General features: G+C 38.9%; 1 protein-coding gene across 2 annotated transcripts in view; it reads left to right on the top strand.

Annotated features, from left to right (window-relative positions):
* The window catches only part of LOC124711923 (deoxyribose-phosphate aldolase), a 202,971-nt gene that overhangs the window by 147,434 nt on the left and 28,880 nt on the right, over positions 1–26,657 (top strand). For both annotated transcript variants that reach the window (XR_007005542.1, XM_047242180.1), the window contains exon 5: positions 2,331–2,416. Coding sequence is in view for 1 of the 2 variants with exons in the window: in XM_047242180.1 (XP_047098136.1) it covers positions 2,331–2,416 (86 nt within the window). In the remaining variant the exon portion in view is untranslated. The remainder of the gene's footprint in view (positions 1–2,330; positions 2,417–26,657) is intronic.

Genomic DNA, 26,657 nt, shown 5'->3' with positions numbered 1-26,657 from the left:
TTTGGTAGGGAAGAAAAATAAAATATTTGAGATTTGCTGATGACATTGTAATTCGTTCTGAGATGGCAACGGACTTGGATGAGCAGTTTAACCGAATGGATACCGTATTTACTCGAATCTAAGCCGCATCTGAAAAATGAGACTCGAAATCAAGGAAAAAATATTTTCCCGAATCTAAGCCGCACCTGAAATTTTAGACTCGAAATTCAAGGGGAGAGAAAAATTATAGGCCGCATCTCCAAATCAAAACAAAGTTGGTCCATTCTAATATGAGACACAATTTAGGTCGAATGAATGACGACACAGCGACAGTAGTTTGGTTCGAGTCGTAAGCTCAGCAGTTAAGCTTTACCAGGTAGCCATTGCTATGCGTCAGGCGCTCCGTCCGTATTTATATGGGTACCCTTCCTTTTCCACGATCTTCGTCTGGTTTGAATTGATAGCTTATTTTTCTTGGATCTGATAAGCGCAGTTTTCTTTGTTAAAAGTATTTACGTCACTCTAAGCTGAAAATGCGTTACTGTACTGTGTCATGCATTGTTTGCCGCATTCTGATAGTGCATGTTTACAGCCTGTCGCCACTCGCGGCATGGCTTGCTTTTGTGCGCGCTACCGACGCTTTTTTTTTTTTTTTTTTTTTAAAAAAAAAAAAGAGGAATCGTCTCATTAGCGAAACAACGGCAAGAAACTGCTATTTGTTGTTACTTACACTGCTGCTTTCTTTGATAATGATCAACAAGAACCAAATAATAGACTTTTTATGATTGAAGATGTTCTGAACGAGAGTTTAGCGAAAATTTTTCTCCGTTTGAAAATCTTTGCAGGCGCCTTTTTAGTACACAGAAATTAGAGTCATCTTAGATTTAAAAATCTAGTCAATTGCCGTGCTTCATTTCTGACTGTATCACTATTAAGCATAAGAATAAAACGAATATAAACATGACATGATATTTATATTCTTCCGCGTTTGCTGTTGTCTCACTCTAGTTTCGTAGTTTATTAGACAGACCGGATTTAAATGAGATAGCAGCAAACATGAAACAATACATGGCAAAACGTTTATATATGTATTATTCTTATGGTGACGAGAAAACTGCATGTGATGCACAATTTATAAAAGTTCCTATTATAGCAACCATCTCTTCTCACAGATAGGAAAAAAATTCAGAACGTAGAGTTGGCCATATTGACAAACATCCCAAACAGTCTTGCCAGTCGGATTTTCATAGTACATTGAAAATAGCTCGTCTTCCACCTTTTTAAATTTATTTACTGACACAGAGGTTTTGGCGCCAGTATTTATCTTTGTGCCTACAAAGCATGCCTGTGTAGCGCTACATATATTCGACGGCAGAAGTAAGTTGTGGCGGCACCCACCAACTTTTTTCAGAATTTCCGCAGGCTTTGCACTCGATTCTAAGCCGCAGGTGGTTTTTTGGATTACAAAAACCAGAAAAAAAGTGCGGCTTAGATTCGAGTAAATACGGTAATGTCTTGAAAAAATATTATAAAATGAACAACAACAAAAGTAAAACAAGGGTAATGTGATGCTGTCAGATTAAATCAGATGATGCAGAGGGGATTAGGTTAGGAAAAGTGACGTTAAAAGTAGTAGATGGGTTCTACTGTTTGGGCAGCAAAGTAACTGATGATGGGCAGAGTAGAGGGGATATAAAATTTGAACTGGCAATAACAAGAAAAACATTTCTGAAAGAGAACATCTAACATCAATTTAAGTGTTAGGAAGCCTTTTCTGGGGGTATTTAAAATGTAGCCTTGTATGGAAGTGGAAATTTGATGATAAGTGGCTTTTGCAATGGGGTGCTGTAAGAGAATGTTGAAGAATAGATGAGTAGGTCAAATAAAAAGTGAGGAGGAACTGAAATCAATTGGGGGGGGGGGGGGGGGGGGCTTTGACTAAAAGATGTGATTGGTTGATAGGACACATCCTGAGGTACTAAAGAATTGTCAGTTTAGTGTAAGGTTCAGGGATAAAAATTGTAGAGGCAGCCCAAGGCTTGAATACAGTATCCATGTTCAAATGGATTTAGGTAGCAATAGTCATTCAGGATAGAGTAGGTTTGCACAGGCTAGACTAGCGTGAAGAAACACATTAAATCAGTATTTTAATGAAAACAAGAACAACAAACCTGACTCCAGCCACAGAAACTTAGTCACATATGTCATTTAAATTTTGGCACTGTAGTGTTGTACATGTACACAAAAAATGCACTGCTTTTCAGTTTTTTGGATGATTTTTAAAATATTTTTCTACTGCATGGAATTTTATTGTTAATGCAGTGTTTAAAAGTTTCTTCTTTTAATTTCAGGAAAAGAAACTTTCAATGCAACAATTCCAGTCAGTATTGTTATGTGTCGAGCAATTCGAGATTACTATTTGAAAACTGGATATAAGGTAAAGAAATAATTATGGTTCTAATGTAATAGTCAGAATACCCTCCCCTCTCCTCCTCATCCCCCTCCCCCCTCCCCCTCCCCCCTCCCCCACCCCTTTCTCTCTATCTTGTCAGTAACAGTGAATATGTATGGAACATTAAGTGTTTCTATAAACAAAGTTTGACAGATCTGTTATGAAATAATATCAGTCTATCTATCTCATGAAGAACCCATAACATAACCCAATGTTCCTTTAAAAGCAGCTGATTTTGTCTTGAGAGAAATTGAATAACCTAAGTGCAGCAGTGATTAACAATGAATTGAAAGTATAGTGTGTTGTTTTGCTTTGAAAGTTCTCCATTTTATTGAAAAAAATCAGCCTCAGTCTGACCATAAGAATTTGAAATGCTGTTCTTTACGTTGTTGAGATTCAGACAATACAAAACTCATGATGTAAACTGACAAACACTAGGCAGGTGTGGAATTTATAGATCCTTAGCTGTTCATGCAAATAATATAGCTCTCAATTCCCAAATTGTAAACACTTCCAGCAGGATGAGTATGAGTATATTGTCAGGGAATAAAAACACCCAAAGAAATGAGAACTTAGGCAAGTAGCCTCCCTGATCAAGATTTTCTTAAAGGTGCTATTATTATGTGACTCATATGACAGAGTGTCACTTAGGAATGATAGAGAAACAAGATTCATTTAATAACGATTGTTCTACAGGGTGATTATAATTAAACTTTCAAACCACTGTAGAAATAATACCACTGGTCAGAATGATGTCAAATTGCAACGGAATATTATCAGAGAAGGGGGGAAACGTATGGCAGAAGGAAAATAAATAGTTACAAAATTTAGCAATAGATGGCACTGTAAGAATCATCATTTAATAGTAGTCAACTACAAATGACAAATGAATCGTACAACAATGCTTAAGGTGTATGTTTCACGTTAAACAAACTGTACTACTCAGTGTGCATGGATGTATAGGTGTGATAATGTTAGTTACATAAGCCGTTCCACCACGGCAAGGTCATATCACATCGGATGGGAAATATCAGTTTTTAATTGTCCTGAGGCCAAAAACCACATAAAAAGCATCAATCACATCAGTTTTTAATTGTTCTGAGGCAAAAAACCCGCATAAAAAGCATCAGTCAAAATAAAATAAGGTTATTAATTTCCGTGAGGCTGGCGCAAAACATATTCAATATGCTGTCCACCATTTTCTGCAACAAGTTGAAATCGAGAAACAGCATGTTTCACAACTGATCAAAGTGTTTCTGGGTTCATGTTCAGAATGTGTTGCACAATGTGTGCCTTCAATGCAGCTAAGTTTGCAGTCGGAACACTGGACACAACGTCTTTCAGATAGCCCCACAGCCAGAAATCACACGGATTAAGATCAGGCGATTGGGACAGCCAGGCTGTAGGGAAATGGTGGCTGATAATTCTAGCATTTCTGAAGTGGCATTTCAGGAGCTACTTAACTGGACTTGCAATGTGCGTAGGTGCACCATCTTGTATAAAAATGATCCCATCCACACATCCACGCTGTTGGAGAACTGGAATGATGTGGTTGCCCAAAAGGCACTCATAATGCTTACCAGTGATGGTACAGGTAACAGGACTGGAAGCATCTATCTCTTTGAAAAAATATATCCCTATGATAAATAATACCATAAACCCGCACCACACAGTGACCTTTTCAGGATGAAGTCGTACTGGTTGATTTGTGTGTGGATTTTCTGTAGCCCATACACGACAATTCTGTGTATTGACATATCCTGTCAGATGGAAGTGGGCTTCGTCTGTCCACAAAATCTTCCACAGCCAATCATTGTCCACCTCCATTCAAGCAAAGGTCTCTCTTGCTGGTAGGTCAACAGGAAGCAACTTGTGCACATGGGTAATTTTGAATGGATAGCAAAGAAGGATATTTCATAGGGTAATGTTCAGGTAGTTCTCTGTGCACTACATGTTTGCACACCACCACTCGTCTCCTCTTGCGTTGCTGTGGTCACTGCATCCACTGACATCGAATCAATTCATTTCCTCCTCGTACCAGGTTGCACACCTAAAGAACCCATCTTTTCAAATTTCCGACTCATTTTCGCTTGACTCATGGCAGTCATCATTCTTGTAATACAGCTTCACAAGCAGAGCATAATCCTGCATTGTGACAGTAATGGCAAACATCACAGACATGAAGGGAGGAAAAGTTGTGTACCCAGCACGTTTATACCAACTTCAGTGGGTCGTGCACATGACGGGTGTTTTCATTTAGGTATTCTGACACATACAGCACCATCTATTGTTCAATTTTCGCACAATTTTTTTTTTTCTTTCGCCATATGTTTTCCCCGTTCTTCGATAATATTCCATTGCAATTTGACATCATTCTGACCAGTGCTGTTATTTCTACAGCATTTTGAAAGTTTAACTTTAATTATAATCACCCTGTATATGAGCAGTGGCTTAGAGGCATTGCTTGGTACACTAAAATCTGTTAAATGGCTAAGAAGTGACACATGTCCTCTTGAGACAGTAGCAGCAATGAGAAGTAAGAAACTTTTAACTGCACGGGTAATCATCCAATCTGTGATATTATAGAAAGAGGACAGGAAGTAAGTGATGCTGAGAGGGAGGAAAGACCTAAGTGAAAACAAGGCTCCTGGAGTGGATGACATTGTGTCAGTATTATTGATATCATTGGGAGAGCCAGCCATGACAAATTTATTCCACCTAGTGTACAAGATATATACCTCCAGGCCACATGACATATCTTAGAAGATAAGTGGAAGAAAAGTGAACCTATGAATGTGGCATTTGTAAAGCTAGAGAAAGCTTTAGACAGTATTGATTGTACCACTCTAGGTAGTAGGGGTAAAATACAGGGAATGGAAGGTTATTTACAACATGTACATAAACCAGGCTGGAGTTAGAAGAGCCAAAGGGCATAAAAGGAAAGCAGTAGTTGAGAAGAGGGTGAGGCAGGGTTGTAGCCTAACCCCCCATGATATTCAATCTGTACACTGAGTAAGCAGTAAATGAAACTGAAGAGAAACTTAGAAAGGTAATTAAAGTTCATGAATAGGAAATAAAAATTTTAAGGTTAGCCAATGACATTTTAATTCTGTCAGCAATAGCAGATTGTGGCAAAAATTGAAAATGAAGAGTGCTTATAATCTGGGCTCTGAGGTCGTACTTTGGTTCTACCAATAATTGGCTGAAAGGCCTCCACATGGAATTTCAACCAAGCTTACAACCAGCAACATTGTCTCATGAACTGACCAGGTCCTTCAAATTTTGAGCCAAAAAAAAAAGGGCTGAACTAGAGACTTTGAAATTTCTGTGACATGCTAGGCTGTGACTTTCTGAACTTGAGCCATAGGGTTGAGAATTTTGTCCCACTAAGAGGCTCAGAGGTGAACTCTGCAACAGAAACCACTATCTGAGTGGCTGACAGAGTGTGGTGTGCACACGAGCTTTTAGCGTAGTCAACTTTTTATCCGGTATAGATGATGATATCTGTATGCTCTAATCTCTCTCTTATTAGTACTATGCAGATATATTCTAACTAATAACACTTAGCAAACCTCACTAGATGCCACAGTTATCTGGATTGCATAATTTTTCTTCAGAGCCCTGAAAAGTAGGTATAAGAAATACAAGAAGAGCCATAGGGTTGAGAATTTTAAGGTCCCACAAAGAGGCTCGGAGGTGAACTCTGCAACAGAAACCACTATCTGAGTGACTGACAGAGTGTGGTGTGCACACGAGCTTTTAGCCTAGGCAACTTTTTATCCGGTATAGATGATGATGTCTGTATGCTCTAATCTCTCTCTTATTAGTACTATGCAGACATATTCTAACTAATAACACTTAGCAAACCTCACTAGATGCCACAGTTATCTGGATTGCATAATTTTTCTTCAGAGCCCTGAAAAGTAGGTATAAGAAATACAATTAGAACTTTTTATTAATAGTTTCAAGTTATGGTGAAAGAAATGATTTTTCTATTACTTATCTTCCAATTATTATCCATTTATTATTTGATTTTGGTGTTGGCTCAGTTTTTCCAGTGGTATGATCCTGCACACTCTACAGATTTCCGGATTTTAATATTTTAATATGAGTCATTACATGAAATGTTGCTGGCCATTTATTACATTCTTCCATTTTATTGGCAATCCTCTCACATGATCCAAAACCTGACACCATACACTATCACAATCTACATAGTACTAACTCAGAAATATGTTACACACAATTCACCCCCTCCACCAAAAACACAACACCTATGATAATACATTTCATAGCTACTGATCACATCACAAAAAATCAACTTATACATATTTCACTTACCAAAACTTTATTTCAATGTAGTATTTCAAATTGTTCCAATCATCACTATCAATACTGATAATAATCATCATCGTAATAGTGGCCATTGCAGATCCCAACCCTGGGGGCAAAACATGCAAGAGATAAGGGGTGTGTAGTCAGGGGTGGGGGGGGGGGCTAGCAATCTTGTACCAAAAAGCTGGGAAATGAGCAAATCAAGGTGTTAGGTGGTTGTGAGGGGAGCTGGATAACAAGAAAAGACACACAAAATATACATAGGTGCCCAAAAACATGCACAGCTACATTAAAATGTAGACAGATATGTAAAACTGTGTAAAATTCTGCACAAATAAGTAAAAGGGTATGTGCATGTTGGGGTAGGGGAAAAGGCAAGGGAGGATTGCTTAGGCTCACAAGTTCATGTGGCACATATAGATGTGCAAAATAACATGTGAAAATAAAAGAGGATGAGGGAGGAAATGTGATCAATAGGGATAATTATACTCATAATTATTGCTGGGAAGAATTTTGGCCATGGGATGCTGCACCAACAATCCATATGGATATACAGCTGTGTGTTGTGTGTTAATGAGACCTTTCATACAGTGTGGCTTGGAGTGTGTGCAGTGTGGAAGGCAATGAAAAAATACGAAAGAAGAGAAAGAATGGACAACTGAGTAGAGTAATGTTTTAGAGGAAAGTAACAAAACATCACTGGGTTGTGGGCTGGAAGAAAAGCTGTTAGGCAAAATCAAATAGTGGAAAGCCCAAATTGGTATGTTGACAATATTTTGAAAAGGATGGATTGCTACTCACTGTAAAGATGACATGTTGATTTGCAGGCAGGCATGATGAAAAGACTGTTACATAAAGTTTTTGGCCAGAGCCTTCTTCAGAAAAAAAATGCACACACAGTCACACAAGCAAGCACACCTCACATACATGACAGCTATCTCTGCCATGCCCTGCACACCCACCTTCTACATGCTCCCGAAAATCCACAAACTCAACAATCCTGGATGCCCAATTGTAGTTGTTTCTTGTTCTTCCACTGAAAAAATTTCGGTCCTCGTTGACCAACACTTCCAACCTATTGTGCAAAATCTTACCTCCCATATCAAAGATACCAACCAGTTCCTTCAACAACTCTCCACTATCCTCACCCCTTACCTCCTAGATCCCTACTTGACACTGTTGATGCCACTTCCTAACACACCAACTTCTCTCATGCCCATGGACTTGCCACTATTGAACACTATCTTTCCCAAAGCCGTTCAGACTCCAAACCCACTACCTGATTTCTCATACACCTTACTAACTACATATATCCTAACAAACAACTATCCCATGCATCTAGCTCCAACTATCATTCCGCATTCAAAGTCTGTTCATTCTCAACGTGCAGACATAATCACATCGGAAAACTTTTCACATGAATCATCTGAGTAAAAGCAATGGCACCCTGAATGCACTGCCCTTTTGTACCTTGTGTAGAAGATACCACTGCCATTTGTGTAGGTGCATATCACTATCCCATGACTTTAGTCACCTCAGTGTACATGCATTCAAAATGAAATTGTTACTTCGAGAAGAATCAGCTGGACAAAGGAAAAGCAGTTGATTTTCCAAAATTGTCTTCATCGAAAGTCTGTTGTTACAAGATTTTGAATGCAGTCCATCTATTCTATGTAAACCTAAGGAAGATTTCCATATTTTATTTAACAATATTATAGCACTAAAAATGGATTTTCATCTCCTCATTCAGTGATCATTGATGACATTCGCTTTGAGCTGCAGCTTGAAGTAGTTTATCTGTAGTGTGACAGGTGATGTAATGACAAACACGGTAACAAGATAAAAATTCCAAATATCTATAAGAATTTCCCTCAGGATCAATTTCCTTGATTGCACAAGACATACACAGACATAATATCAATGTTGGATTCAACCTACCTCTGTAAACAACTGTTTTCAACAATAAGGAACTAAATCCGCTTTTGAGAAACTCATTTTCAGACTATAACCTAAACTACATGTACTGCATCTACAATCCACACAAACACTGTTGTAAAAGGAAAAACAAAAAGAAGATAACCAGTTGATTAAAGAAATATGAGAAATATGTACGAGGACACACATGTACCTGCTTAATAATGACGTGATGTAGCAACATTATGTTTTTAGTTTATTTGTTTAATTTATAGTAGTGAAACCTCATTTACAGTGAGCTACACACTTCTGACTGCCAAATTAATTAATTTTAATTTTAAAAACCAACAGCCTCAGTTGCAAAGTTTACTTAGATTTACCTAAGTTTCACACAGGATAACCCAACCTTCTTCAGAATAAAAGTAACTACCATTTGTCCCTAGTGGACATCGTCAAGCTGAAACTACAAATCCATAAATTATCGTCAGACTGTAAAAACGTATCTGAAACTGCATCAGCCCCACTTAGCGACCGCGATGCGGCAGCCATGAGTGCTGTACTGGAACTGACCGTAGTGTCATGAGGCCTGCCTAGGCGGACACAATACCTTGCACCTGCGCATAAACTGTGTGATGGGTACTTGTTGGGAGAAGACACAAATCTAACTCCTGACCTTGAATTTACTAATAAAGTGAAATAAAAGAAAGATACAGCTGAGGAAAAGGGCGTATATGTTATCCTGAGCAGACTGTCTTAAAATTTATGAAGTATTCTTTGGTCATGATGTGAGGAAAATTTTGTGCTTAAGCATGAAGTTTAATCACCTAAAAAGAACTTAGGAGTGGGAAGGATAATATAAAGCCAACATCGTCATTATTATGACTAGATCTATTTTATATGGCCCGTATTCCAGGATGTTACAGATTAGATGTAGACTTGTTCATAAGTTCATTCATGACCATTTGTGTACTAAGTCAATAGAATGTTCATGCGTTCTAACCATAGCTAAGCAAATGCTTAACATTTACGTCTAAAAAAACAAAAAGATCATCATTTAGACCTAGTCATAATAATGACGATGTTGGCTTTATATTATCCTTCCCACTCCTAAGTTCTTTTTAGGTGATTAAACTTCATTCTTAAGCACAAAATGTTCCTAGGCAGGCCATACACTGTAAGCACATGATGTCTTCCTCACATCATGACCAACGAATACTTCATATATGTTAAGGCAGTCGATCTAAGTATGTTCTGCTCAGGATAATATATATGCCCTTTTCCTCAGCTGTACCTTTCTTTTATTTCACTTTACTAGTAAATTCAAGGTCAGGAGTTAGATTCGCGTCTTCTCCCAACAAGTACCCATCACACGGTTTATGCGCAGGTGCAAAGTATTGTGTCCGCCTAGGCGGGCCTCATGACGCTACGGTCAGTTCCAGTACAGCACTCGTGGTTGCCGCATCACGGTTGCTAAGTGGGGCCGAGGCAGTTTGAGAAAAGTTTTTACATGTTGTTGTTGTTGTTGTTGTTGTGGTTGTCAGTCCTGAGACTGGTTTGGTGCAGCTCTCCATGCTACTCTATCCTGTGCAAGCTTCTTCATTTCCCAGTACTTACTGCAACCTACGTCCTTCTGAATCTGCTTAGTGTATTCATCTCTTGGTCTCCCTCTATGATTTTAACCCTCCACACTGCCCTCCAATGCTAAATTTGTGATCCCTTGATGCCTCAAAACATGTCCTACCAACCAGTCCTTTCTTCTTGTCAAGTTGTGCCACAAACTCCTCTTCTCCCCAGTTCTATTCAATACCTCCTCATTAGTTATGTGAACATACAGTCTGATGATAATTTATGGATTTGTAGTTTTAGCTTGACAATGTCTACTACGGACAAACGGTAGTTACTTTTATTCTGAAGAAGGTTGGGTTATCCCGACTGGAACCTAGGTAAATCTAGGTAAACTTTGCAACTGAGGCTGTTGGTTTTTAAAATTAATATTTATACAGTTGCTGACAGGGCCGTGAAATGTTGAAAATATTTAAGTTCTTATCTGCCAAATTAATTAGTCTGAGAAATACTCTGTTTTCTCTCTCAAGTCTCCACCTGGCTTTTCCCTCCTTATCCTATGCTATGATGATTGGAGGGAAGGGGTACAGTACTCTCTCCTTGCAGGTCTGTGCATTGCATTCTAGTCACGGAGCATGTTGGCTGTGAAGACCTGATTTAGACAGTGCAGAAGATGGTTTAAAAAAGGTGTTTTTAAGGATACAGGAGATGTTTGTTATCAATTATAGGGTGGTGTTACTGTTTACACAAAGAATTATATCATGTTATATTTTCTGTTCAGCTTTGCTAGGACTACACTGACACAGTCTGTTATTATTTTCAGCAGCTGACACTAATGAAAGAAAATAGCTTGTCATAAAAGTCCGAAAAGTGATGATGAATATCAGTACATGCTGTCTGCAGCTTCTGCTGCTAAAGCTCACATTTGGAGTGCAAGGGAAGGGCAGTATTTCACAAATGAACAAGTGGAAACAAAAATAGAACTGGTGCAGCACTCTGGCTGAAGAGAGAAATACAGAATAGCACAGGAGACTGGATAATAGAGTAAAATGAAACACTTCTCCTATCTCCAAAAAATAAACAAACTGGCGTATGGGTTTAAAGTGATTGGCACTGCAGTGTCAAACGTTATTAAGATGCAAAGTGTTTATTCTCCACAACATGACTGCTGACACATTTATTCTTTGTTTTATATTATTATTATTATTCCTTGGCTTAGTCTCAGTTTAAGTGGTTTAAACTCTAATAAAAAGTATTCACAATGTGCTCCGCTGTACTCTGTGACAGTCACATCCATGTGATGTTTTCTTGGCCTGTTGTATGTAATATTGTGAAATGTTGCCAAAACAAGTGAACATATTTAAACTACTACATTTTGGTGACCCTCACATGATCTCCAGCATTACTCGACACTTCATGCATTGCCATTTTGATTGTCAAACACTAAACAACAACGCTAACCACCTTCTGCATTTAGTGATGGAGGCCCACGAGCCTACAAGCACACTAACTGTGTCACAGTCAAACCGGCACCACTTTTGGCAGCAAAACCCTGTCTTATGGTTTGCACAACTTGAAAGCCAGTTTGCTCACATGACTGCCAATGAAACATAAGTACAGTTACATTGTTGTTGCATTGAATGAAGATATTGCTATAAAAGTACAGGACATTTCAGCATCACTGCCAAGCACTGATGGCTAATATGCCTTAATCACAGACCTATCACAGTCCAAAACATAATGCCTAGGAAAGTTACTTCATACTGTGGGGTTAAGTGATCACACCCCTTCACAGTTACTGCTCTGCCTGTGGACTCTAACAAGCAACACTGTCAACAAAGACATTCTACAGAACTCTGGTTGTCATGCCTACCAACAAATGGGCAGAAGGTACTTATGGTATGTGTTGTTGATCTTCAAGCACTTGCACAGACTGCAGACCTTATCACAGGGATATAGCCATCTATATGCGGAACAGCTATTTGCACACAGTCACAATACTCTCACATGATTACAAGCACAGACTGCTGAATTTACTGTGCAAGTCATTTCTCTGCAGACACAGCATTCTAGTCACCAGTCATAGTGCTACTGCTCACTGAGGAAATTTAACCAATTGCCTTCAGCTGCAAAACTTTGTTGGTACCATAGGTGATTTAGCTCTAATTCGTGGAAATATAGCCCTCTGTGTGAGAAATGCAAATGTGCCTGAAAGTCAATAATGACAGTGACTGGCTATCCAAATGGCAGCCATCAACTGTTTGTCACAGAGCGCTACACAAAACTTCAGTTTCTGGTGGACACAGGTGCTGATGTATCAGTGTACCCATCTTCCCATTTGCCTTGCCTTAGTAATGATGACTGTTGTCATTGTCTCTTGGCTGCCAATGGTTCCACAATCCAGATCTACGGTCGCATGACATGTCACTAAACTTAGGCCTCAATCAGAAGTTTGAGTGGCAATTCATTGTGGCATATGTGGTGCACCTACCCTTCGAGCACACTTTTTGTCATTTTATGGTCTGATACCAGACTGTCGTCATTGTCACCTCCTCGCACTACTGACTTAGACACCCATGGATGTTTACACTGTGTTGACGACACTGCTGTATGAATGATCACAGAGGATTCTCTGATTTAGAACTCTGTAAACAGTTCCCAGAGATTGCTCAGCAGCTACCCATGTGCTGCATTCAACAGTGCTTTACATAGTAACTATGCCAGGACCACAGAGTCTCACTCAACCTCGCCACTTAACACCAGAGAAACTGAAAGTAGCAAAGCAAGTTTTTCCTTCATGCTCATTCAAGGAATCTACCACCTGTCAAGCAGTAGCTGGGCCTCACCTCTCCAATTAGTTTCAAAGAAGGCCAATGGATGGCACTCTTGCAGTGGTTACTGATAGCCTAATGCTAGGACTATTCCTTAACATTTCTGTTACAAACATTGAATAAAACTTCCTGGTAGATTAAAACTGTGTGCTGGACTGAGACTCAAACTTGGGACCTTTGCCTTTTGCAGGCAAGTGATCTACCAACTGAGCTACTCAAGGATGACTCAGCATACATCATGACCAGAACATAGCACCACCAACATATAATCCTTTTGCTGTATTGAGGGACATCCTTGCTCCATATCAGGGTTCTAACATTCTTCTGAAATTATTCTAGATGTCTCCCACACACATTTATTTCTGTCGTTTCATCATTCTCCAGTATTAAGCTTGTAAGATAATTGAAACTCTCTGCCTTCCTATCATTCTCTGCCAATTGCCACACATCCAACTGCTCCAGCACTTCCTCTGTCTGCTTGCCCAAAACATCAAATTATTTGCCGACACCATTGCTTTCACATTTCCTTCACTAATTACTTGTGCAATCTGGTCCTTATTTTGTCTGTCATGACTATGAAGAGCAATAGTGAAAGTGCACTTTCGTGCCTCATGCTATTCTTCTGTTCTAGCCAATCTGCACAACTCACACTCCCATTGTACATTTCTTTTATCTTCCATGTATATTAGTTATCTGATCTTCAGGAACATTCATACCTTGTTTGTACACAAACTGTTCTACGCTTTTTCGATGTTTAGGAATGCCATCAATAGATCTGTTGCACATTCAGAGTGGTGTTCCTGTAGTTGCCATACAGCGAAAATTAGGTAGATCTACTGTGGACCTTTCTACTTCAAACCCATGTTGTTGTTCTATTATCCTGCCTTCTATTTTTGTCCAAATTTATATTTCCAAAACTTTCATAAAGATCTTTGCACTATGGGTCAGTGGTATGATAGTGCCATTAAATCCCTACTTCTCTTACTGCTCTCACCATATCTGTATTCAGTTCATCCAAACCTGGTGCCTTTCCTCTTTTCACAATTCATCTTCCTCTTCTCTCTGTGTGAAGTCCTTTTCCGTTCGTAGTTCCTTTTCTTTCTCCTCAATTTCTTCCATCTTTTCCAGGTCTCCATTTGAATTAAAGAGATCTTCAAAATACCCCCTTCACACAATCTTGAGTTCCTCATTATTTTCTACCCCTTGGCCACTTTTATTTACTATTTGAATATAATTCATCATATCATTCACCCTCTTACTTTTAAGTATCACACAGAGCAACTTTTTTGAAGCTCTAGTACCCTCCTCCATCATTCTACTCCACTCTTCCATGTACCTGCTTCACTCCTCTGCCACCACTCATTTTGCCGTGTGACAGTGTTAATCAGCTTTGGTTGCTGTAAGTCCCCGATAGCATGAGATTCACACTTGTAACCTTCCTCATGTACAGAGTAATGCAGCTGATTCAGCATTAATGCACTGGAATTGCATTCAAGAGGAGTGGGGTTCACACTCCATTTGGCTATTTTTCCATGGTTATCCCAAGTTGCTAAGGTGACTGCCAATATGGTTCCATGGCCAACTTCTTTCACTATCCTTGCCTAAATCCTGTCCTGTTATATAAATGTTTTATGTATGAACATAGCAAACCTGTAAAGAGTCTGACATGTCGAGTACTGTTGTACTGAATGGTCTAAGGACAAGTAAATGAATAAATGAAAAATAAAAATGAACTAGATGATTTGAAGTCTAATCCTCTGAAATTGTTTGAATTGGTAGACTCACACTTCATTAACAGACATAACAACATCAATTTAATCTCAATAATACGAGGGCCGTTCAGAAAGTAACCACCGGTTGATTTAAAAAAATACACCAAGTTAAATAAAAATATTTTAATATATACATCTTACAACTACATCTTTGCACTATTTTTCTACATAGTCTCCATAGCGATTGAGGCACTTATCGTATCTCTTCACAAGCTTTGAAATTCCTTCTGCATAAAAATCACCCGCTTGTGCCTGGAGCCAGCCTGTGACCGCATCTTTGAGCTCTTCGTCGTCATCAAACCGCTGTGACCCGAGCCATTTCTTCAAATGCATGAAGAGGTGATAATCACTTGGCGCCAGGTCTGGGCTGTAAGGTGGATGGTTGATAACGTCCCACTTGAAGGACTCAAGAAGGGCCGTTGTTCTGCGAGCAGAGTGAGGACGGGCGTTATCGTGCAAAAAAACGATACTGGAAGTCAGCATACCACGGCGTTTGTTCTGTATAGCCCGTCGTAACTTTTTTATTGTTTCACAGTACACGTCTTGATTAATGGTCGTACCACATTCCATGAATTCAACCAACAACACCCCTTTGGCATCCCAAAACACCGTTGCCATCAGTTTTCTGGCAGAAAAATCTTGCGAGGCTTTTCTTGGTTTGGTACGCGAATTTGAATGTGCCCACATCTTTGATTGTTCTTTTGTCTCAGGGTTCACGTACTTAATCCAGGTTTCATCACCGGTCACGATTCTGTTTAACAATGGTTCTCCTTCGTCCTCATAACGTGACAGAAAGTCTAATGCAGAGGCCATTCTTTGAGTTTTGTGGTGGTCGGTAAGAATTTTGGGCACTCATCGTGCACAGAACTTACAGTAACCCAATATTGCTGTCACTATCTCGTCCAAGAGAGTCTTAGAAATCTGTGGAAAACCAGTAGACAACTCCAACATTGAGAAACGTCGATTTTCACGAACTTTTGCATCAACTGTCTGAACGAGTTCGTCAGTCACCAATGATGGTCTACCACTCCTCTCTTCATCATGAACGTTTTCTCGTCCACTTTTAAATAAACGTACCCATTCACGGACAACTCCTTCACTCATAACTCTTGATCCGTACACGGCACAAAGCTCACGATGAATAGCTGCTGCAGAATATCCTTTGGCTGTAAAAAACCTTATGACAGCACGCACTTCACATTTGGCGGGGTTTTCTATTGCAGCACACATTTCAAACTGCCACAAAAACTAAACTAGCGCAGGTACGACGTTCACTCGACCACGGCTTGATGCCGACTGACCTGTTGAGTGCGTGAACGCACAGATGGCGTCGCTACTCCCCCCACAACCCACACTGTGACCAATCGGAGGTTACTTTCTGAACCGCCCTCGTACTTCATATTTATTCAGATGAAAACACACTTTAGTGATGTTCAGACTGACCTACATGATTTCATATTACTAGCTGTTTATCAACCAGAATGTCATTACTAATCCTAGACTGATCAGTCCTCTTTGCTTCAAGATGATATCAGTAAACCAATTGAACATCATCACTGAGTGGATTCTAGACAGTGGCAATTTCTTTAAAACACTCTTCCATAATGAAGTCATAACTTGTGTTTCTACAAATGACACACCTTCGCCAAAGCATCATTTGAAAGAAAGCAAATAATTAAAAACAGTTCTCAGAGATGGGTCACTGGAGCTTTACTAGTCTATTAACATAGCAATTTATGTTGACTGCTATGACCAGGCTAATTGTGACTGAATAAGAAACTAATACCAACTTTCACACTAGGAAATTTACAAGGCAGTAAATCTTAATCCCAGGCTTTTCCACAAAGGTGTTATCATGATCATTTTTAACCACAGACTTTGACACAGAGATGTTGATCAAGTGATTACCTGGTACGAACTGCTGATTTATTGACTGTTGGTGGTATATATAGAAAAGCATAAGTCTAATTGAAGAAATCGGTAACTAAATTTTAGTGTATAGTTATACGTAAAATTTAATAGTGGTGTCATTCTAGTGAACCAAATACACTAGTGTCCTACTCTGTAGGAATCAGCGTGGGTTTCGAAAAAGACGGTCGTGCGACACCCAGCTCGCACTATTTGTCCACGAGACTCAGAGGGCCATAGACACGGGTTCACAGGTAGATGCCGTGTTTCTTGACTTCTGCAAGGCGTTCGATACAGTTCCCCACAGTCGTTTAATGAACAAAGTAAGAGCGTATGGACTATCAGACCAATTGTGTGATTGGATTGAAGAGTTCCTAGGTAACAGAACGCAGCATGTCATTCTCAATGGAGAGAAGTCTTCCGAAGAAAGAGTGATTTCAGGTGTGCCACAGGGGAGTGTCATAGGACCGTTGCTCTTCACAATATACATAAATGACCTTGTGGATGACATCGGAAGTTCACTGAGGCTTTTTGCAGATGATGCTGTGGTGTATCGAGAGGTTGTAACAATGGAAAATTGTACTGAAATGCAGGATGCAGCGAATTGACGCATGGTGCAGGGAATGGCAATTCAATCTCAATGTAGACAAGTGTAATGTGCTGCGAATACATAGAAGGATAGATCCCTTATCATTTAGCTTCAAAATAGCAGGTCAGCAACTGGAAGCAGTTAATTCCATAAATTATCTGGGAGTACACATTAGGAATGATTTAAAATGGAATGATCATATAAAGTTGATCGTCGTTAAAGCAGATGCCAGACCGAGATTCATTCGAAGAATCCTAAGGAAATGCAATCCGAAAACAAAGGAAGTAGGTTACAGTATGCTTTTTCGCCCACTGCTTGAATACTGCTCAGCAGTGTGGGATCCGTACCAGATAGGGTTGATAGAAGAGATAGAGAAGATCCAACAGAGAGCAGCGCGCTTCGTTACAGGATCATTTAGTAATCGCGAAAGCGTTACGGAGATGATAGATAAACTCCAGTGGAAGACTTTGCAGGAGAGATGCTCAGTAGCTCGGTACGGGCTTTTGTTAAAGTTTCAAGAACATACCTTCACCGAAGAGTCAAGCAGTATATTGCTCCCTCCTACGTATATCTCACGAAGAGACCATGAGGATAAAATCAGAGAGATTAGAGCCCACACAGAAGTATACCGACAATCCTTCTTTCCACGAACAATACGAGACTGGAATAGAAGGGAGAACCTATAGAGGTACTCAGGGTACCCTCCACCACACACCGTAAGGTGGCTTGCAGAGTATGGCTGTAGATGTAGACGTAGAAAGCAACAAATGGAAATTTTGTAAGGTTGTGTTTATTTTTCCACAAAAAAGCATAGACGGGTGATATTAAAGCAGAAACAATGTAAAGAATACAGAATGTAAACAACTGCAACATGCATAACAGTAGACAAAAATGTTCTTCATTTTTCCCAACTTTAACAGATTTGCACACACCCTCTGACGGTTGGGTATTGTGTTCATTATGTACTGTGATCACCTCTGGCAGGCATGCTGTGATTGACATCATCAGTGCTCTATGAGGTCAAGCATTATCGTCCATCAGTACAAAATCTGGGTCCACAGCATCTCACAACAAACGCACATGAGGTCCCAAGACCTCGTCATGATAACTGACAGCAATTAAACGTTGCTGATTTGTCTGTACAATTTCATGAAGAGGTTTTAGAGTGGTCAACATAATTCCTGCCCATGCCTTTGGGGATCATCCTTGATACCGGTCTCTTTCCACAGTGTGTAGGTCCCAAAATTGTGTTCCATGTTCCTTCCAGATGCGAATCCATTGAGAATCACTCTCCAGACCAAAATCAGGACCCATCTGTGAAAAGAACATTGGCTCACTGTTAGACTGTCCCCTTCAGCGAAGCAATGCCAGAGGTACGCATAAATCAGGTCTCTGACAATAAAGGCCACTTTTCTGAAACCTTCTGTACACCATTTGCCTCATTATAACGCATCCAGTGGATGCTGTGGGGTCAGATGTCAGTTGCTGTGCATTAGTAAGTTGGTACTGTCATGCCCTTACAGCCGAATAAAGGTCCTCTCTTACTGATGTCAGGCGTTGTTGGCCCTGCCCTGGTCTTTGGAATACAGTTTCGATCTCTAAAAATGTCATCACATCTGAGAAACAAGTAAACAATTCACATTAAGTCATTGGGCCACATCAGATTGTGACAGTCCTGCTTCCATTCTTCCTATGGCCATACACTGCAGAGTGTCTGGTAGGTGTCTTCTCTGTGCCATATTGCACCATCTATGGCTATGTACACAGTGATTGTGGAAGTAAGACTACCCGACACACTATCCCCTTTGATAGGTGCCCTGACATCAGTGTTGGTGTGGTTGTCCATAAACTGGAATCTCATCTCCTGTGCAGAACATGATCGTACAGACATCTGTTGATTATATTGTGAATTAGACACAGGATGGGGAAATAATGGTTTGCTGCTTTAAATTTGAACACAAGTGTAATAACTTGGATTAACCATATGTTAGATAACTGCAAAAGCAATAAAGTTAGATGAACTATTTAGTTAATGCAATGTATACTTCCATGGTGATTTACGAAATTTTGCATTAACCTTGCAGGATTATAATTTCCCTGATTTGTTTGATTTGCTTACTTTGCACCTTACTTGGATAGTCACCTGCTTTACATAGAATAAAAATTAGGCCAACAAAATTACGTCACTTCTTGGAATTAAACAAGCATAAAGGCTTCAAATAACAAAAATATTTTGAGGTGAATGAAAACTTAAGGTACAAATAATTTTTTAGTTTACCTCTTGTCCTATAATCATGATTGAGGCTTGTGGTGAGGAAGATGGGCCATAAACAATAAGCACGAGCCTGCCTCATAGTGCCTTGTGTGGGTAACACATTCACAAGATGAGCATTGCTCATGGTATGTCATGCAGGACAGGCAATAACAGCACGAGATGCTCTGTGGTTCAACAGTACACAATAGTCTCTTACTTCAATTACATGTATTTCTTCACTGCTTCACTGCTTGGTTATAATTCCCACAAAGATTAAACAACTAATACTGATCATGTCAGTAAAAAGAACAGCTAACAACTGATGATAGTAGCAATACGTGTGTTATTATTGTAGGCAGTGATTTGGTAGATGCTAGTGACAGTGATAGTGATGATAGTGGTATAGTGTTTGCTCTATGGAAATGTCCAAGAAGATTAATCATTGAATATGACACCAGTGATGAAGACAGTATTAGTCATCAATCATCTAAACAACAGATTTTAAAAGAAGAAAAACAAACAAGTAAAACTCTAGAGTATACACAAGCTCCTGTTATAAGACCACCAATTTTAAAACAGTTAGATGGAAGTACAGAAGAGTTAGATGTAATAAGTTTTGGGGTAGTATCGTAACGGAATCAAATTTGAGTACACAGAACAAGACAAGAAAGATTGTAGATAAGTGCTGTAATTTTATTTATATGTTTTATGGGTGGCTACAATAGCCTAAGAATTATCATATGTATGTTGAACATTTAATGTTTGGTGATATTTTTTTAAATGTAAAAATGCTTAATTATTTTTTCTGATTCTATATCCACAAATGCAATTTGATTTGAGAGCTGTGGAAGATACATAAGACTGTTCATATTTTATAAATATTTATTGTGTATTCTTGTTTTCTGACATGTTTCACATCTCAGAGAATCTCCTGTCTGTGGGTCAGTTGGAATGAAAAGCACATCTAATATAATAAAAGAAAATTGATGAGACATGAATCCTTGTCAGTTGTAATGGAATTAAAGAATACTTTGCATTAATCATAATAATGGCTCACATAAAAAAAATTCAGATGCACTGGTGTAAAAGAGCCCTCATAGATACAACGATATTAAGGGAAACTGCACCACTGGAAAGATTTTTGCAAGCCACTAGGTTGTTACATTTTGCAAATAATATGAGACTGACAAGATGGATGGAATATGTAAACTATTTTAATAAAAAAATTCAAAGAAGTATATGCAATTAAAGAGAACATGGCATCTGATGACTTTAAGGGACAATTTAATTCTTCAAAGAGAGCAAGATTTGGGATAAAATTTTATAAACTTTGCGAGTAAGCATCGGGCTATTGCTATTATTTTAAAATGTATTAAGGGAGTGATAAACCAGATGCTGATTACAGAGCACCTGAAACTGTTGTGATGGAGTTATCAAAGTCAGTACTAAATAGAGGACATACTTTACATGCATGTAATTGATATTCTTCATTGAAACTATTTGAAACAGTAGTTGAAAATGGAACAAATGTTTTGGGACAGTACATTGTAATAGAAAAAAATATGCCAAGAGATTTTGTTAAAGCAAAATTAAAAATTAGTGGAATACAAAATGAGATGCTGAAATGTTGTATTAGTGTCAAAGTTGAAGGATAAATGGGACATCCTTTTTATTTTTAAAATCCACAAAAATATAGAAATGACAGAAGAAACCATAAGTCAATAAAACCCAAGTTTCAGACCAAAATGGATTGTTGATTGCAAGAGGGGAATGATTGGTACTGACAGGCAAGATCAGATATTAGTGTTTTTCCCTGTTACGAGGAAATACTTGAAATTGTACTGAAAAATAACGTTAAAGCAATAGCAGCCCTCAGTCACAAAAATAGGAGTCTTTTGACCTGCTATGAGTGCCTTCTTCAGAAGTAAAATTCTCAAATTGGCATGTCACGTATAAAAATAAATATCAAGCAGTAAACCTTTAGTCACAACATTTTTAAAATGGAATATATAGAAGGCAAGCCACAATGGGCTGTTTGTATGTGTCATGCTATGGTAGCATCAGACTCTTAGGCCAAAAGGCTCCTTTTTTGCAGCCGAGGGCTGCTGTTGCTTCAATGTTACTTAGTAAACAGTCACTGACCACGCAACCATGATCAAACTTTAAGTACTGAAAATTTGTTTTGCATGTTTAGTATGTTATTTTATAATTCACATGTCATGTACAACAAAGAATATGAAAAACAAACAGATTTACAATGAGTATACACTTCAAATAGCAGAAGCTTTATTACAACATGCAGCATCACAAGTTTATAAAAGATGACGATCATTAATGTCCAGAGATACACGTGTGCATCATTCTAATCACTGTCTGAAACATGTAGATCCCATGCCATTGAAAAAGCATCCAGCAAGAGCTTTCTAACTGTGTACAAAAAAATAAGAAATGGAGTGAAAACATGGGGGAATCAAAAACTGTCAAACTGCTTTTCATGTATCTCATTGTTTCGAAAAATCACACACAACTGTAGATTATTGATTATCTATGAGAGTTCTCAGAAAATAATTTATTCAAACTAAGTGTTAATTTACAATTTTTTCCGATACATTATCCACTGACAAATCATAAGTCATTTTTATTCATCGATGAATCTATCATATTTATTTCCCAGACAATTTAAAATTATTGGTTGTGCCCAAACATTGTTTATGATTTCACAATTCCTTATGTTGCATCCAAATATGTAGGTTGGAACTTAAATAGTGGCAACACTGCTGTGGAGACACTATGCAGTGGAATCTACTATTGTCACTGATAGCACACGTTGTTGACATACATACCTTACCCCCAAGCAAATAGACTCGCCCATCCCATGTCACAATCGAGGGAAATGCAGTCACTTGGGAGCAAGCGGTCTAATGTAATGGTGTCACTATGTTTTCAAAACAGGAACAACAGAGTTGGATCAAGATGGAATGTGCCAGAGGTTGTACAGTACGACAGTGTCATCAAGGTCTTCAAGAGGCATGCGGGGAATCGGCATTGCCGTACAGAATGGTGGCACATTGGGTAAAAACCTTCAATGAAGGTCAGCAAACTGTGGCTGATATGCATTGGCAGGTCATCCTAGTGTAGAAGTAGTGCATGCTGTTGCCGCGTTTGTGGACAGTGATCGACGCAATACAATTTGTGAGCTCACGCATGAAACCAGATTAGCACATACGACTGTGCTTTGCATCCTGAATGAATGCCTGGGGATGCGAAAAATTGCATCGAGATGGGTTCCACATGAGTTGACGGAAATGCAGATATGGATGCGTTATGAAATTGCTCAGATGCACTTGGAGTGTTAGAGTGCGAAGGAGAGGCTTTCTTATGCTATATCACAACACTGGATGAGACATGGACCACATCGTATGAGCCAAAACTGAAATGCTAATCCAACAAATGGCGTCATTATGGGTCACCGCAAAAGTCGAAAGTGCGTCAGAGCCCCAGTATGGTGAAAGTTATGGTGGTTCTCGTGTACGACTGTGATGGTGTTATCCTAAGGCTTTATGTTCCTCCATGGCAGACCATCAGTGCACAGTGTTACTGTTTGTTTTTGGAGCATTACCTATGACCAGCTTTGCGAATGAAGTGGCGACATTTTCTGCGCAACCCACCCATCATTTTGCATGACAATGTGCGGGCGCATACAGCGCAAGCTGTGGCTGCTCTGTTCGATGGTTGGGACTGGGAAGTACTGTACCATCCACCACACTCCCCAGATTTAAGTCCTTGTGACTTTGGATTGATTCTGAAGATCAGGGAACCACTTCGTGGCACTCGCTTCAGAACTGTTCCAGAGATTCAACAGGCAGTAGACCACTCTGTTCGCACCTTCAACAGAACAGGCTCTGCTAATACTATACTACACCTTCCATATCTCTGGCAATGGGTTCTACACAACGCTGGTGACATTTCAAAGGACAGTAACAGGTGCAAGCAAGTAACTCTTTTGTATTGGTTGTGAATAAATAGTTGCCACTATTTAAGTTCCAACCCTCATATATATGTCATATAACACACACACTTTACAGGGGTTCAAGCCACAGCTAAACAGCTCAGTGGTTCGACACACAACAGACCTTTTTGCATGCCCTGAGCAATTGAGAGATAGCATGTAGGCTTCCGATAAAGTAAATTGTTTACTTGAAAGAGGGAGATCAGGTCTTTCAGGTAACCTATGTCCATTTGTGAATAAACAGTTATTAACTCACAACATTTTTAAGAGCACATATCATATGAATGCAGTCAATTGCTGATTTCTCTTACAAGAAAAGGTTTCATGTAAAACTAAATGGACCATTGGAATCAGCATAGCTTAAATAAAATACTGGTAATGAAGTACTTCCCAAACAAGAATTTCAGTATCTAATTGTAGTAGATTTACTATCAGTGTAACAGAAAAAGGAAAAAAAATAGCTGTCTCAGGAGCAGTATTATAGAAACAGAATTATGCCACTTTTCTGCATTTCAGCCTCTTTCTTTCTTGCCTGTTACTCTTCTGTTGTATCTATTGTCATGTTCTGGAACCATACCCTAGAGGCTCTATTCTTCTTCTGCACTGTGTCGTCTGTTTCTAACTGACCAAAGTGGTAGAGTGGATAGCACACTGGACTCGCATTTGGGAGGACAACAGTTCAAATCCACATTCAGCCATCCTGATTCAGGATTTCCTTTGTTTCCCTAAATTTCTCCAGGCAAATGATGGGGTTGTTGCTTTGAAAGTACAGAGCCAATTTTCTTACTTGTCCTTGAAGCATTCCAGGCCTGTGCTCTGTCTCTAATGATCTTGAGTCGATGGAGCATTAAAACCTAATTTTCCTTCTGTCTTCAGTTTCTTCATTCCAGCATAGTGTTTCCCTCCATCTCTTTTTGTTGCTTGTCATCCCCCATACTACTTCTGTCACACTTACTGATGTCCTCTTAAATCTACCTCATTCCTCTTCCACTATTTTTGGTCCATCCATTCTGAGATTTTTGTTCACCATTCTGAGGTACTCTATCCTGCTCACTTATTCATTCACGTTCCATACTTTTATGGGCCTATCCTGGTTTTCTGTCTTTTTTGTATTCTTAGCCTCTCTCAGGTTCATTATTAGCAATGGTCATTATCCAAGGACTCTGATAATTTTACATTGATATCTGTGAGGTTCCTATTTATTCCTCAGTTGTAGAGGGTATAGTCAACTACCAACTTCCCACTCAAGTCATTACCATATTAAGTGGCTCTCTTTTTTTCTTGAACAAGGCGTTCTTGACCACAAACCATTCCTTTGGGAGAAATTCAACAGTCTTTCACTTTTCTCATTTCAACTGCCCTCAACCCTCTGGCCCAAGCACATTTTCATACCTTTGTCTTTCTTTTCTAATTGTGTATTTAAATTCCCCAATACTAACACATTCTTTCTTCCTATCTCTTTCTGCATTCCCTCTTCAAGGTCGTGTTTTTCTGGAGAAGTGCAGCCTACCTGTGGGAATACACTTGTAACACTTCCAAGGTCTTTCCCTTAATGACAGTTTTATCTTCAGCATCATATCACTTATTCTCCCCACTTTTATTTTTAACCCATCTCTAATTACTACTTCTACTCCATTTGTCCTTTCATCATCATTCCAACTCTAGTATAATGGATAGACCTTTATTGATTCTCTCCATTCTTCTCCTTTCCATCTTGTTTCTACTGACACCAACAAATTCAAATTCCTTCTTTCCATCGTCCACTATCTCCTCCACCTTCCCAATCAAGGACCGAATATCATTGCTCCAAATCCATCTTTACAGCTGAGTTGTCATTTATCATATATATCCTTTCTGAGGCTTGTCCCATTCTTGAAAGCAGAGGTATCATCTAGTACTGGCTTACTGAGCCCTTCATAGCTTCTCCAGAGCCCCACCCCATTGGCTGTCACTTTTCAGGGATCCTGTATGACATTCATAGCTACTGTAGATATCTTGGGACACATACATTCCCCACTGTACTTCACCCCTACTGGCAGTCCCCTATTTTGTGCTATTGCCAGTCTCCTACTATATGGACAAGGAGTTCGGATTGTGGGAGACAGTGTTACACTGGTGCATTTCTTTATTTTTATATAATAGTGTACATTTCTGTTTATGAAACTAACTGTTTCTAGTGCACAAACAAGTTTTCATATTGAAGCAGAGAGATACCTTCACTATTTTGATAACAGTCTAACAAAATGGTAGTTGTTGAAGATGTACAAATCATGAGTTCTACATATAATGAACTAAAATGAGTATATAAGTGTTCTTTGTGTGAGAAATACAATGAAGGGTATGATAATATGTGTGTGCCATGTCATATTTTAACAAAAAACACCAGAAGAAAAGTGCAAGTAAATAGACATGTAATTGTAGTAATTACTAGTGTCAATGATTAGCTAGCACACTTTGGATCTTTGTCTCAGAAAACAACAACATGACAAATGCCTACATTCTATTATTTCACTGTCCAACTTTATGATCAGCGATGAAGCCTGCCTAGCATTGGTTACTTCATATTTTCATTGTGTTGGGTATCATAAAAGTGTTTTTCCAACTAATTGAAATATATTATTATTTCCTGTAATGACATTGCAAAACGAATTAATAGTGTTTATACAAACAAAGTGATATATCATTCCCACATAGCAAGAACAGAAATTTGCCCATGTTGGATATCTGTGTAAAGCCCACTGACTGTATGATATACAATCCTACAGTGCAGAATTCTGTGAAGACTACTGGACATTTTGAATTATATCAATTCATATATGCCTATGTCACCACATAGGTGTAACTGAACCAATGCACTTCCCAACACAATTGATTTGCTTCTCTTTTGATGCAGAAAGATTTTCCTAATTGATGACTGAATAGCCCTGATAGCTCTAACCCTTTCCTTCTTGCCTGATGTCACCTTGTGGTTGAATGTTGTTAAATGTTTTCTTGCTTGTATAAGTTTTTTAAATTCTTCTTTGACTAATTTGGAATTGCCAGACAAATAAC

Source organism: Schistocerca piceifrons, chromosome 8 (genome assembly GCF_021461385.2).
Source record: "Schistocerca piceifrons isolate TAMUIC-IGC-003096 chromosome 8, iqSchPice1.1, whole genome shotgun sequence".
In the NCBI taxonomy this organism is placed as follows: domain Eukaryota; kingdom Metazoa; phylum Arthropoda; class Insecta; order Orthoptera; family Acrididae; genus Schistocerca; species Schistocerca piceifrons.
The sequence above is the reverse complement of the archived record's forward strand: the minus strand, read 5'-3'. Positions and strand labels throughout refer to the sequence as shown.